This window comes from Tursiops truncatus, chromosome 1, assembly GCF_011762595.2.
Source record: "Tursiops truncatus isolate mTurTru1 chromosome 1, mTurTru1.mat.Y, whole genome shotgun sequence".
NCBI lineage: Eukaryota > Metazoa > Chordata > Mammalia > Artiodactyla > Delphinidae > Tursiops > Tursiops truncatus.
The window spans coordinates 139,581,812-139,596,502 of NC_047034.1; the positions used below are offsets into that span (position 1 = coordinate 139,581,812).

The 14,691-nt window shown below is 47.7% G+C and overlaps 1 protein-coding gene across 2 annotated transcripts; it reads left to right on the top strand.

Annotated features, from left to right (window-relative positions):
- Positions 1–202: 202 nt before the first annotated feature.
- On the top strand, positions 203–5,957 carry CZIB (CXXC motif containing zinc binding protein). 2 transcript variants are annotated; one of them, XM_004319965.4, is made up of 8 exons: positions 203–329; positions 556–639; positions 1,897–1,953; positions 2,338–2,419; positions 2,633–2,664; positions 3,927–4,004; positions 4,733–4,798; positions 5,698–5,957. In XM_004319965.4, the coding sequence occupies exons 1-8, from the start codon at positions 324–326 to the stop codon at positions 5,773–5,775; spliced, it is 483 nt and encodes a 160-aa protein (XP_004320013.1). In that variant the 5' UTR covers positions 203–323; the 3' UTR covers positions 5,776–5,957. The 2 variants fall into 2 exon arrangements, with proteins under 2 accessions (XP_004320013.1, XP_019793330.1); XM_019937771.3 differs by lacking the exon at positions 203–329 and adding an exon at positions 340–394.
- The last annotated feature ends 8,734 nt before the right edge of the window (positions 5,958–14,691 follow it).

A 14,691-nucleotide genomic window follows, 5' to 3' on the forward strand; every position in this document is an offset into this window, starting at 1 on the left:
ACCCCGCAGAGGTTTCGGGCAGGACTGTCTTGTTTGCTGCGGTACCCCTCAGACTAGCATGGCGTTCAGTAAATATCTGGAATTACCGATTGCTGGAGGCAGCCTTCCGCGGGTCTGAGCACCGGCTAGTTGCGGACTCAGCCTACCTCCACAAGACCACTTTGCCTGGGAGAAAAAGCCAGGTGTGCGGGGGTAGCCCCGGCGCGCTGAGACCCGCCCCGCGCCCCGCCCAGAGCCGCAGCGAGGGTGCGCATGCGGCGCCCGCCGTTTACGACGGGCCGGAAAGCAGTGGCCGCAGCCAGCGCCGGCTGAGCCGGGTCGCTATGGGGGTAAGCGGAGGCGAGCTACTGCCTGGGCAGAGGCCGGGAGGTGGCGAGAACCTGGGAGGCAGGAGGTCGCACCAGGAGGGAAGGAGGGGAGTGGGCTCGCGCTGAGAAGGAGCGGGGAGGCACAGCTCGTGCCGGGAGGGGAGGAGAGGGGCGGGGCCGGGCAGGGGCTAGGCGCGGGGCTGCCCGGGCGCTGTTGACGCCGTCGCCCTGGCTCTCCTCCTCTCAGAAAATTGCGCTGCAGCTCAAAGCCACGCTGGAGAATGTCACCAACCTCCGGCCAGTGGGCGAGGACTTCCGGTGGTACCTGAAGGTAAGGCTGTGGTGGGGGCGCCAGGGCCGCGTAAAGGTTTCCCACCCTGTCTCAGTGGTGAACAGGAGCTTTCTCTCCAGCTAGATGAGAAATGCTTATTAAATGTTTTCTTTTCTTCTGGGTAGAATTTTATGTTTGCTTTTTTAAGTTTATTGGTCAATTCTTTTTAAAAAATTTTATTTATTGGCTGCGTTGCGGTGCGCAGTCTTCTCATTGCGGTGGCTTCTCTTGTTGCAGAGCACGGGCTCTAGGCGTGTGGGCTCCGTAGCTGTGGTACACGGGCTTAGTTGTTCCCCGGCATGTGGGATCTTCCCGGACCAGGGCTCGAACCCGTGTCCCCTGCATTGGCAGGAGGATTCTTAACCACTGCGCCACCAGAGAAGCCCTACTGGTTAATTCTTAATTGGCAGTATCTTGAAATATCTTTTGTAATTTTTTCCTCCGTAACATATTTCATGGTATGTAAACAAACACTAAACGAAAGGCTACTTGAAGGGATCTTGTGATGATTTAGTAAGAGTAATTTCACCTTCTCTTTTGTTGTTTAGGTTTTACTTACTGTGAAATCATTTAATTTTGTGCATGGCTCCATTCTTAATTCCCCATCCTGTATTGGTAAATCTGGTATTCTAGTGGGATGGTATACAGAGGTCCTCTTCTTAACTGAGCAGTTTGAGGTCCTTTACTCTCCCAGATCCCGGAGCTTCTGATCTGTTTTCCTTTTAGTCTAAATCCCAGAATCCTTCAGTACCTGACAAAAGCCCTATCTTTCAGGAAGCATTCTGCCCACCTTTATTTCCAAATATTTTGAAGCCCGAGTGCCAGGGCTTATTTGAGGAGTTGATGTTTCCTGGCTTCAAAAAGCAGGGTCTAGAGAAGGAGACAAAGAAGGAGTAGCAACAGAGTGATAAATACTTTTACCAGGAACCTACAGGGCCTGTAAGGACACACAGGAAGCTCCTAACTCAACAGGGGCGGGGGGTGGGGGGACGACTTTGAAGCCATTTCTGTACTACTTGAGCCTTGAATCCCTAGCCAGACTGGGGACTTCTTAGAGGAGGATGAGCAAGCCAACACGAGAAACACTTTGCCCAGAGAGAAGTCTGGTTCTGTCCTTAGTGGGGCTGGTCGTAAGGATGAGGTAAGATTGCTGACAAGATGATGAGCCTGCCCACCTCACACTGTTCTTACCCTTCCCTCAGCATCTGCCCAACTGAGCCAACTTCTTTACTAATACTCTTTTTCCCCCTCCCCAAGATGAAATGTGGCAACTGTGGTGAGATTTCAGAGAAGTGGCAGTACATTCGGCTGATGGTAACTGCTCCCCCCACCACTATAACCATATACAGACACACATAGGCCTCTGGGTAGGGATATGTGGCCCTCACCTCCCCGGTCTTTGGACCCCACTTTTTGTGGTTTGGGAGGGCAGGCAGAGTGTGATCAACTGGGAACAATGGGCTTTGGGATGTGAGGCAGAGTTCAAAATCAAGGGGAAGTCCTTTCCTCGCTCTCAAGAAGCCTTCCCAGGATTCTTGTCCTAGCAAGTTGCTCACCCTGTCTGGGTCTTGATAGATATAGATGGTGTGTATTTAAATAGTTATAATATTAATTGATAATAAGTGGTAGGACTGGGTCTCCTGGGTACCCTTACATCTGACTGATATGTGACTAGAGGTTCTGTTTACTGCTTGCCAGGACAACGTGGCACTGAAGGGAGGCCGTGGCAGTGCCTCCATGGTCCAGAAGTGCAAGCTGTGTTCAAGGGAAAACTCCATTGGTAGGTAGGCCATGGATATTGACTGACCTCTGCCAGGCTGGCCATCGGCTTTGTGGTGCCAGACCGAAAGCATGCTCATGTTACCTGTGGGTGGACCCAGGCCTGAGGTATCCAAGCTTCTGCCGTAGACTCTTGCCCAGAGCCACATCTGGGTACCTGGCTGGGGCCGGGATATGGACTTCAATCGACTTTGTCTTCTCTTTTACATTTCAGAGATTTTGAGCAGCACCATCAAACCTTACAATGTAAGTTTCCTGCTGCAATGGCAGGCATGGGGGGATGAGATCCAAGCCGGGAACTAGGAGGCCTGAGTTCTTGAGTTATATCTGCACCAGAGTGACCTACATGGAACTGACGGACTTCATGTGCTTACTTGTTCGTTCATTCACTCAGTCATTCATTCGCTGTCAGTCATTCATTCACCTTACCCTGACTGAGTGCTCGGCAGGAAAAAGACTCGTAACTAGGCTATTGTAAGTGTTGGGCTGTGGGAGCCTAGGGGACCTCTGACCCAACCTGGCCACTCCGTTTCCATCACTGGGAACACTTGCCTTGTCTACATCTTGGAGGGCTAGTGAGCCTTCTCTGAATCCATGGATGAGACAGTGCATCCATCCTTGATATTTGATTTTATTAAGTATTTATATGTTACTGCATTAACAGATTAGTCCAAAGGTGAGGGAGGGAGTGTATGCTTTGGGTCTGTGTCTTCATCCATTCCTACTTGGTATTTTTGAAAAATGTCTGATTTATGCCAAATTCTCAGCTTTGTCCTGAAGTTAAAGGGAAAAATCACACAAGGACTTGCACTCAAGTAAATCATAATCTAGTGCAAGAGACAGACCAGCGAACAAAAACCAGTCCAGGGCCAGACACAAGGTTGGTGTGCAGGAAGCATTTCTACAGTAAATGACAGGATGAGAATGAATGTGTGGGTGTGTCCGTGGGGTCTGTGGGCCCAGGGGTCAGGGAGGCATGAATTTCCTGGCTGTACCACCCCCCTCGGTGTGCCTCCTCCACATGCATATGCCACTTCAAAGGCTTTAAGTCAGCCCCTGCCTTGACAGCATGGCGGATGGTTAGCAAAGGGCCACAGCGAAGTGTACTGGGGCCTTTTGGATGACCTGGAAACCTTATAGGTTAACATTCTTCATAGTTTTTATCTTGATAATTTTATCTACCATTCATTGAGCATAGTATCGGGTCCTATACTGGGCAATTTACACCTAGTTCAGGTTCTCATAATAAACCTGTAGTGGTTTCCTCAGCTCCAGCTGACGATCTTAGGCCCAGAGGAAAAGAGAGGCAGAACTGTGTGTGAGCTCACATCCAGGCACTCTGACCCCAGAGCCCACATCCAGGAAGATCTCGTGGCAAGCAGGTGTCAAGGCAGCCTTCTTCCAGAACGGGATGAGTTGCCCCTGAGTCCCATTCTGGGCTCTCAGGGGCTGTGGAGTCAACCTGAGGGCACAGTTAGACCTACCTCCTCAACACACTTCCTTTCTAGGCCGAAGACAACGAGAAGTTCAAGACGATAGTGGAGTTTGAGTGCCGAGGACTTGAACCAGTCGATTTCCAGCCCCAGGTGCATGTCTTCCTGGGGAACCTGTATCTTTGGGGAGGGCGTATAGGAAGTGACAGTAGAACTTGCTTCCTACAGAGACCGTGGACTAGGAATTCTCATTTCTAAGAATAACAGTTGTTATTTATTAAGCATCTAATATATGTTGGGCACCAGGCTTGTCACTTTTAATGTTACTTCCCTTCATCCTCACAGTAACTCTGTGAAGTTATACATCCTATTTTTCAGATGAGAAAAGAACTTCAGAGATTTTGCCACTTGCCCAGGGTGATGCAGTTAGTAAGCAATGGAGCTGTAATTTGAACCCACATCTATCCGACTCCAGAGCCAGTGCTCAGGCCACTTTATTTGTGTAGCATTTTCACCTCACAACCCTGTGAAGTAGGCAGAAGAGAGAGTATTGTCATCCCCGTTTCATAAGTAAGAAAACTGAGGTCCAGAGAGGGAAGTGACGTGCCCAGGTGTTTCAGAAAATCAAGGGTAATGGACGGGTTTACCCCACACCTCCTGCCTTCTGGGCCAGGGCTCTAATTTGGAGAAACCACTCTAGTCCCAGGGCAGCTGCCAGGGCATGGAAGCTCAGTAGTTATTCCAGAACAGTAGCCCAACTGTATTTCTGTCTTCCCATGCCAGAGGTGTTGTGAGAAAGGCCAGTTCCCTGACCAGGCCCCACAGGCCAGACCAGTGCCTCCGTTCCCCTAGATTAACCGCTGCCTTCCTGTCACCTGCAGGCCGGCTTTGCTGCTGAGGGTCTGGAATCCGGGACAGTCTTCAGTGACATTAATCTGCAGGAAAAGGTACGGGACTTGGGGGCCTTGCAGGGAGCTCTAGGGCACCTGGTGGGAATAACCCTTTTGGTGAACAAGGCTCTTCAGTGGGAAGCCGACTCCACACTTCCGTGCTTTTTGTTGGTGATTTTGGTGTTTACGATAGCCCCAAGTGTAGTGCTAAAGCGTTGCCTAGTGTTCACACGCAGGAAAGCTGGGTGTGCCTTACAGAGAAGATACATGTTAGACAAGCTTGTTCAGGTGTGAGATACAGCACTGTTGGCTGTGAGTTCAGTATTAGTGAATCAGCTATATATATATATATATATATATATATGTATGTATGTTAAATAAGGTGTTTTTAAACAGAATCATATGCTCCCAGGAACCTAACCCTGTTATTTCCCCTGGGAGCAGTGATTCAGTATTCACTAATACAGTGTTTGTGGGGACTTTGTAGAACGTAACTACTGTGAATACCAAGAATCAACTGGACATGTTACTGCCTTGCAGATAAGGAAGGCTTGTGGTCAGGCCTCAGAGGAAGGAAGGACAAAATCATTCAGTTTGCATAGCACCTAATAACAGTAATTGGATTTACTGAGCTCTCATATGTGCCTGGCCCTAGGCTAAATACTTTTACATGTGTTAACTCTTGATTCTTTCAACATTCAATGTAAAATCTACTTCTGTCCTCTTTTTTTTTAAATAGAGGACAGAACGAAGGCTCAGAGAAGTTAGTGACTTGCCCAAAATCACAAAGCTAGAAGAGTAGGAATTCAGGCCCGAGCAGTCTGGCTCTGTCCTGGGTCTGACGTGTTCCTGAAGATTGAGCCGGAGCCTGAGCTGGGCCTTTTAAGTCCTAGTCCTCCACTCCCCATGCTGTCCAGGCTGCCTCGTGAGGCTAACACTGCCATTTTTTCCCACAGGACTGGACTGACTATGACGAAAAGGCTCAGGAGTCTGTGGGAATCTACGAGGTCACCCACCAGTTTGTGAAGTCCTGAACCCTCTTCCTGCACACTTGCCTCTTAAGAACTGAAAAGGGACAACGTGCCCCAAGCAGCACAGTGCAGAGGCTGGTCCCCTCACGTCTCGCCTCCTGGCAGCTGCCCAGGCCCTCACAGCCTGCGTGCTGGGCTGTCACAGCGTCCTGAGCCCCACCAATAAAGCCCCCGTTTGTGCTACACTGGTGGATGAACAACCACTCTACTCCCTCCGCTCCCCTTCATGTTGGAGGGCTTTGATGGCTTCTTGGCACCTTCCCACAGTACAGAATCTTAGCCTGATCCAATTTGCAAAATAGGAACACAGAGCTCCTAAGGGCTCTCAAGCTCTTGGGGAGAGCACAGGCCACCCCAGGGGACCAGAGGTGTCAAACTCATTGGTACAGAGGGCAGCGGAGCCTGCGGAATGATGTCATGAGCCAGAACGTCACGTTGACCACCTTGGCTCTTGGGTTCATTGGTGTCACTGCATATTCCAGGGACAGAAGGGACTTTGGAGGCCAGCAGTTCCATCCTGGCATGAATCTTCTCTCTCCAATCCCTGCCAGATGGTCCTCAGGTCTTTGCTCACTTGCTGTGATGGGGCAATCCCTCTCACCAAGGGAATCCCTATGAAAGTTCTTCCTTATGCTGAGTCAGCCTCTATGCTTCCTTTAGCTCCTCCAGATGGTCCTGGTTTGTCCCCTTTGTGGTCACACTTCTGTGTTCTTCTGCCCCTGGACAGCCCTGTGGAGGTGTGACGACAACAGTCCCGGCCTCTGTGTCTCGTGGGCCTGGATCCCTGGGTCTAAAGAGCCTCTTACAGTGGATAGAGTTGTTCAGTGCACAGTTAAGTCATGAGGGCAAGCGCACGTCTTCATACCGGTGACTCCACCATTCGGAAAACCTGTCACGAGAGACCTTACTCCTCTCCAGTGTTCTGCTGCAGCCTGGAATTCTTTGGAAGAATTACTACCTTCATTTTCTGAGTGGCTCTCTGGGAAAGAGTCTGCCCACTCCGAGGCTGGCTGTGGAGCTCTAGGAAGGGGCTCCTCAGAGGCAGGTAAAGCTGGCCATGGCCAAGGGTGGGGAAGAGATGCCTGCCCTGTCCCCTCTCCAGTCTGGCAGCTGTCACGTGTCCTCTAGGTCCCCTGTGTTCCCGGCCCCTGGGCCTGTGCTTTCTGCACCTGACAGAGCAGGGCTTCTTTGGCCTCCCTCGGCCAGCAGCTCCACCAGCCCCCACCGACTAGAACGGTCCATTGCCTGGCCTGAAAGCAAACAAGGGAGCGTCGGGCTGGATAAACAGGCTTTCTGGGTTTTAGTCTCCATACTAGCCAGTATGTGTTATAAAGGCAAGCACTAAAAGGATCTCAAGGTTTTCTTTATATTGTAAATTATTTTCTCATCTTGTAGGGAGTAGAGGAACCCAAGTAATCAGTAACAGATGGAACATAGATTATGTCAACAGATGCAGAAAAAGTATTCGGTAAGATTCAGCAACAAACCATAGAGATGCTTAGCAAACTAGGAACAGAAAGGAACTCCCCTTACCTCACAAAGGATATCTACAGGAAACCCGGAGCAAATGAAATGTTTGAAGCACTCCATTCACGGCTGGGGTGAGATGAGGATATCCTGGATCACTATTCATCACTGTCCCTACACTGCCTCTGCCGCAGCACTTAGACTGAAAAGAAAGTAAGGTGCAAGGACTAAAAAGGAAGAAATAACTCACTTTTCACAGATTTTGATTTTCCACTTAGTGAATCCAAAAGCATCAGGTGCTGGATTTAAGATCAATATACAGAAATCAAATGCATTTCAGTACACTGGCAACATGTAAAACACAATTCAAGAGAAAATACCATTTACAATAGGAACAGCAACCAAAAAAATACCCCCAAAGGTAACTGGGAATTAAGTCTATCAAAGATGTTTCATGACCAATAAATTGGTCAAAATGGCAGAGTAGAAAGACCCTTAGCTCACCTCCTCTCACGAGCACACAAAGATCACAACTGTTTGTAGAACAACCATCAATGAAAAATATGGGAACCTCCTGGAAAAGATCTACAACTAAAAATATAAAGAAGGAACCACACGAGATGGGTAGGAGAGGCAGGCTTATGATACAGTCAAGTCCTGTACCCCCAGCTGGATGACCCACAAATGAGGGTAATTATATTGCAGAGGATCTTCCCACAGGAGTTCCTGTACTGGGAAGAAGAGCCCACAGAGCAATTGGCCTTGAAGGCCAGAGGGGCTTGGTTTCAGGAGTCCCACAAAACTGGGGAAAGAAGAAACTTAAAGGGCACACAAAAACCTCACATGCTCTGGAACTCAGGGTAAAAGCACTAATTTGATAGAAGCCTGGGCCAGACCTACCTGCTGGTCTTGGAGAGTCTCCTGCCGGGGCGGGGGGGGGGGGGGGGGCGACTGTGGCTCCGCTGGGGACATAGGCACTGGTGGTAGCCACTCTTGGGAGCTGCTTCTACCGCATGGCCCCTGGCGCTGGTGGGCACCACTGTGGGTCCCGTCCTCTGGCTCATTAGCACCAAGACCTGACCCCATACAACAGCCTCTAGGCACTGGGGCTGGGATGCCTCAGGCCAAGCAACTAACTGGGTGGGGACACAGTCCCTCCTGTCAGCACACAAGCTAAAGACCTCATGAGCCCAGAGCCACCTCTGGACACTGCCCTGCCCACCAGAGGGCCCAGGGCCCAGCTCCACCCACCAGTGGGTAGGCACCAGTCCCAGAACCCCCTGGGCCCCAACCCTGCCCTCCATGAAGTCTGCTCTAACCTTTGGACCAGCCTCACCCACAAGAGGACAGACACGAGAGGCAAGAAATCCGCAATCCCACAGCCTGCTGACCCAGTCGGCCCACAGCAGGCTCCCCTGGGACCAGCTGGGCCCTGGCCATGCCCACTAGCAAGCCAACAAAGCTTTGGGACACCCCATACTCCACCCATGTCAGGAATCTCCCTTCCCCCACCCCCGAAGTGATACAACACCAGCTCTGGGATCCTGGGGCCCTGCAAACACTCCAGAACCCAGCTCTGCCTGCCAGTAGTCTGACACTAACCTCAGGACCTGGCTTCGCCCACCAGTGGGCAGACTACAATCCTGGAGTCTTCTGGATCATGGCTCTACCCACTAGTGAGCCAGTACTAGCCCCAGGGCCGCCTGGGGTTGTGCAGTCAGCTGCCTCGTGACAGCCCTGCCAACCAACAGCCAGCAGCCTCTGCGCAAGGTGGGGCCTGGCAACCAACTGGACTGGGGACTACCCAAGCCTAGCAGACTGCCCACATAGCCTGCCAAACAGAAAGACCCATGCAGCCCTCATGGGGGAAACCCTAGAGCATATAGCTTGGGGACAAGAGGGGAGTGGGGTGCTGGGACACAAAGGACGTCTATAAAAGGCCACTTCTCCAAGGTCAGGAAACAACTAACCTACACGATACATAAAAATACAAACAGCAATTTAAGCAAAGTAAGGCAACAGAAGAACATGTTCCAGATGAAGGACCAAGGTAAAAGCTAAGAAGAAGAACTAAGTGAAGTGGAGAGCGCTGATCTACCCAAGAAAGAGTTCAGGATAGTCATCATAAATATGATCAAAGAACTCGGGAGAAGAATGGATGCACAGAGCAAAAGTTAGAAGTTTTTAACAAAGAGTTAGAAAATATAAAGAACCAAACAGAGATGAAAAATACAATAACTGAAATGAAACATACACCAAGGGGAATCAAAAGTAGACCAAATGATGCAGAGGAACAGATCAGTGAGCTGGAAGACAGGGTAGTGGAAATCACTGATGCTAAAAGGAAAAAGAAAACAGAATGAAAAGAAATGAGGACAGTTTTAAGAGACCTCTGGGACAACATCAAGCATACTAACATTCACATTACAGGAGTCCCAGAAGGAGAAGACAGAGAGAAAGGGGGCAGAGAACACATTTGAAGAGATAATAGCTGAAAACTTCCCTAATCTGGGAAAGGAAACAGTCATCCAAGTCCAGGAAGCACAGAGAGTCCCATACAGGATTAACCCAAAGAGGAACATACCAAGACACACTGTAATTAAAATGGCAAAAATTAAAGATAAAGAGAGACTATTCCAAGCAGAAAGGGGAAAGCAAAAAGAAAGGAATAACATACCTGGGAATTCCCATAAGTCTATCAGCTGACTTTTCAGCAGAAACTCTGCAAGCCAGAAGGGAGCAACATGATACATTTAAAGTGATGAAAGGGAAGAATCCTGCAACCAAGAATACTGTACCCAGCAAGGCTCTCATTCAGATTTTATGGGGAGATCAAAAGCAAAAGTTCAGAAACACCAAACCAGCTTTACAAGAAATGTTATAGGAACTCTAAGTGAAAAAGAGAAGGCCACAAATAGAAACATGAAAATTACGAAAGGAAAAAGCTCACCAGTAAAGGCAAATATACTATAAATGTAGGAAATCATCCGCACACAAAGCCAGTAGGCAGGTTAAAAGAAAAAAGTGGCAAAATCATCTATATCCACAATAAGTAGTTAAGGGATACACAAAACAGTTAGATGTAAAATATGATGTCAAAGACAGTCATCACAATAGGAGGAAAGTACAAATGCAGGGGTATTAAAATTCATTTGAAATTAAGAGATCAGCAACTAAAAACAATCACATATACATAAAGATTGCTATGTATAAACCTCATGGTAACCACAAACCAAAAATCTATAACAGATACACACACAAAAAAGAACAAGGAAAAAAATGAAATTTTGCCGTTTGCAACAACATGGATGGACTTGGGTATTGTGCTTAGTGAAGTAAGTCAAAGAGAAAGACAAGTACTATATGATATCACTTATACAAGGAATTTTAAAAATAAAACAAACTAGTGAATTTAACAAAAAAGAAACAGATTCACAGATATAGAAAACAAACTAATTGGTTACCAGTGGGGAGAGGGAAAGGGGGAGGGCCAAGATAGGGGTAGGGGATTAAGATGTACAAACTAGCATATATAAAATAAGCTACAAGGACGTATTGTACAGCACAGGGAATAGAGCCACAATCTAGTAATGGAGACAGCTGCAGAAACTGAAAAGCACTGCGATAAAGGTTAGATTGTCAGGATGCTCTGGGCATACACAGGAGGGGCACCAACTAACTCAGCCTCAGAGGGGTGGGGTGAGAGGAGGTGCAGTCTATCTGAAACCTGAAGGTTGAGCAGAAGATAGCTGAAAGGGTGGAGAGGGGCTTATGCTCCAAGTAGAGGCAACTTCCTCAGGGTAAGCTGTTAAGAGAGGTGGGTCTGAAAAGATGAGCAGGGCCAGCTCCATCAAGGCCGCAACTGTCACACTGAGGAGTATGGACTGTTTTCCAAGTTAATGGAAAACCACTGAGGAATTTTAAGCAGGGATATGATCAGACTTGTACATGAAAAAAATCACTGGCTACAGTGAGGAGAATGGACTGGAGGGAATGAGTGGAGTCTAGAGGCCAGTTAGGAGGGGAGAAATAGGCTCCGCCTCTTGACAGGAGGCGCTACAAAGTCACCTTGCAAAGGTGCGGGTGCCAGGAGGGAACAATGCAGTCTCCAGAAATAACACATTATGTGTCAGGCCCCTTGCTGGCCGAAACAGAAGCCAAAGCGGAATATGGAGGAAGGGATGACGCATTCTTCCGGGGAGACCCCATGAGCGTGGCTTCGTGGGAGGGGACATTTGAGCTGGGCTAAAAAGAACAAGGACTAATTTGGCAGAGGATGTGCTGGAGCCAAGGGCATTCTGAGGATGGAGGATGGCATTTGCAAGGTACAGAGTCACAGTGAAGCTCAGACATGTCTGAGACCAATGGGAGGCTTAGTGTGGCTGAAGCACGAGGCTCGAGGACGGCTGGTAAGGAAGTGGGGGCTGCTAACGTGAATTTTTTTTGGTTCTTGCCTAACAACTTGGTGTTGCACAAACAGTATGATATCAATAAAGGAAAAAAGAAAAAGAAATAAACATTTTCTTAAACCCCACCATCCTAGCTCCCTAACAGAAGTGTGTTTATTTTCCCCTGTTCTCTTTCAGGGCCTATCTACAGACAGACATGTTTTCATATGGCTATAATCCTAGCAGCATTAAGATTATATTTAACTGTTTTCCACTTAATATCATAAATACCAAATGTGATTCTGCTTATTCAGTGGCCCTGTCTTCTTTACAATGGAAGATTCCCAGAAAGAAGATATACTTGGAACCAATTCCGCTCAAGTAGTCCCCCGAGCTCTAGTCTCTGCTGGAGGCTCCCTGCATCTCTTTGTTTATCAAGCCCCAGCTGTGTCTCCTGAAACACCCTAAACTCTCTCCCTTTCAGCACCTACCCCACTGTCTCATGTCCACCTCCTCCAATCCTGGCTCCCATTCCTTTTTTGTCAGTTATTCTGTCACATGAAGATAATTGGATAGGTGTCACTACATTTGGAAAATATGTTCGAGGTGGTCTAATTTAAAACATACGCTAATAAAACCCACAATGAGATTCCACTTCACACTCACCAGAATGGCTATAATCCAAATAGATGAAAACAAGTGTTGGTGAGGATGTGGAGAAGCTGGAACATTCACACTCTGCTGGTGGGAATGTAAAATGGTGCAACCGCTTTGGAGAATATCCTGGCAGTTTCTTAAATGATTAAACACAGAGTTACTACGTGACCCAGCAATTCCACTCCTAGGTAAATACCCCAGAGAAATGAAAACATATGTCAACACAAAGACTTATACACAAATGTTCATAGCAGCATTATTCGTAATAGCTAAAAAGTGGAAAAAACCCAACTGACTATCAACTGATCAATGAATAAATAAAATGTGATCCATCTATATACTGGAATAGTATTCAGCAATAAAAAGAAGATAAGCACTGACAGGTTCTGGAACATGGATAAATCTTGAAAACATTATGCTAAGGAAAAGGCCACATATTATATGATTCCATTTATATGAAATGTCCAGAATAGAAAAAGCTATAGAGACAGAAAGTAGATTATGGTTTTGTCTAGGATTTGGGGGAAGTTAGAGGGCTGAGGGAAAAGGAGAGTGACTGTTAATCGGTACAGCCTTTCTACTGGAGATGAAAATGTTCTAAAATTGATTGTGGTGATGGTTGCACAACTCTGTGAATATGCTAAAAATGACAGAATGACATACTTTAAAGAAGTGAAATGTATGGTATGGGAAGTATAGCTCAATAAAGCTGTCTTTTTAAAAATGTAAACTTGGGCTTCCCTGGTGGCGCAGTGGTTGGGAGTCCGCCTGCCGATGCAGGGGACACGGGTTCGTGCCCCAGTCCGGGAGGATCCCACATGCCGCGGAGCGGCTGGGCCCATGAGTCGTGGCCACTGAGCCTGCGTGTCCGGAGCCTGTGCTCCGCGACGGGAGAGGCCACAACAGTGAGAGGCCCGCGTACCGCAAAAAAAAAAAAAAGAAAATTAAAAAAAATAAAAATAAAAAATGTAACCTACATAGTATCCACGAAACTCACCCTGGGGATCCTGGAGGTACCTCAAAGAGTAGCAGATAACTTCCAGAGAGGCTGGTGTGACTGCGGATCTGGAGATGTGCCACACTTGTTCAGGAGTCATGGAAAAGAGCCACCAGGACAGAGCTTGCTGGCTTCCCGAAGCACCGTGGGAAACTCCACATGGGAGCTGCTTGAGGGTCAGGAGCAACAGGTATTAATTTAACAAAACTCATCCTCCTGAGTTGGGAGGCCAGCTAATTTAAGGTCTAATTACCGGAAGCCTAGACAAACAAATATAGGAAAAAAAGCACTGGACAAGGAATCAAGAGAGCTGGTCCTAATCCTACATGTTATCAAGCTCCCCCAACCTGTCCATCTTTTGTATGGAAAATGGGGATAACTTCTGTCTATTTCAGAGCTGAGGGGATCAAATTGGCTGATGCTTTACAAATAGTTGAGTTCTGTACAAATGTGCAAGACCTGTGTGTGAGCTCCAACTGGATTGAGACTTAATAACTGTTTTTGCCATCCTAGCTACCTCGTAGAACCCTTCATAGCATGAATCCAAGATCAGGAGGGGTGGAGGAAGTTGTAAACAGGAATGCTGAACACTGGGACACGCCAGCAGTTCCCCTTTAAGGGACTGCTCGCACCCAAGATGTACTGCCCAAGGGTACATCCACCTGAACGTAAGCATGAAATATACTTTTCCACCAAGCTTCAATTGATGCTTCGGTCTTAAGAGCTCCTGCTATGGGGAACTTGCTATCCAAGAGGGGTCAGCACTTCAATAAGGAATGGAACAGCGGCAGCAAGACATCACAGAACAAGAAAACACAGGCTCAGCTTCAGCTGTATGCCAGGTGCTTTACCTATATCGTTACAGCTAATTCTCACGACATCCCCATGCTACAGGAATTATCCCCATTTTACAATGGAACTCACAGACCAGAAAGGCAAAAGAACTTGCCTATAGTCATAAAGTGAGGACATGGTAGAACCAAGATACCAGAGTTCAGGCATTCCTGATCACGGTTCCTGAATGAGAGCAGCATATGTTTATGTGCATTGGCAGCCACAAATGCCTCTCTCCTATCAAACCATGGAGTATGGAGGACCTGGGACCTGCTGGGTATTCACTAAATGGTTAATGAGCAAAGGATGGACAGGGTCGGCTAAGAAAACGTGCAGGAGTGTTTACATGAACTGTAAGGAGGATTAAATGAGATAATGCATTGGAAGAGCTTTGTGACTGGCTCATACCAGAATTCAACCCAGCTGTCCAGTAACTTGCTGGGCAAGCCACTAGAAACGCAGGTAAAATTAAACACAAACAAAAACCCTTCCTTTTCAAAAACAAAAGAGAACACGCTTCCTTTTCACATTACAGCAGTATTCTAACAATAAATTGTTAGAGCGGTGATGTTCTAA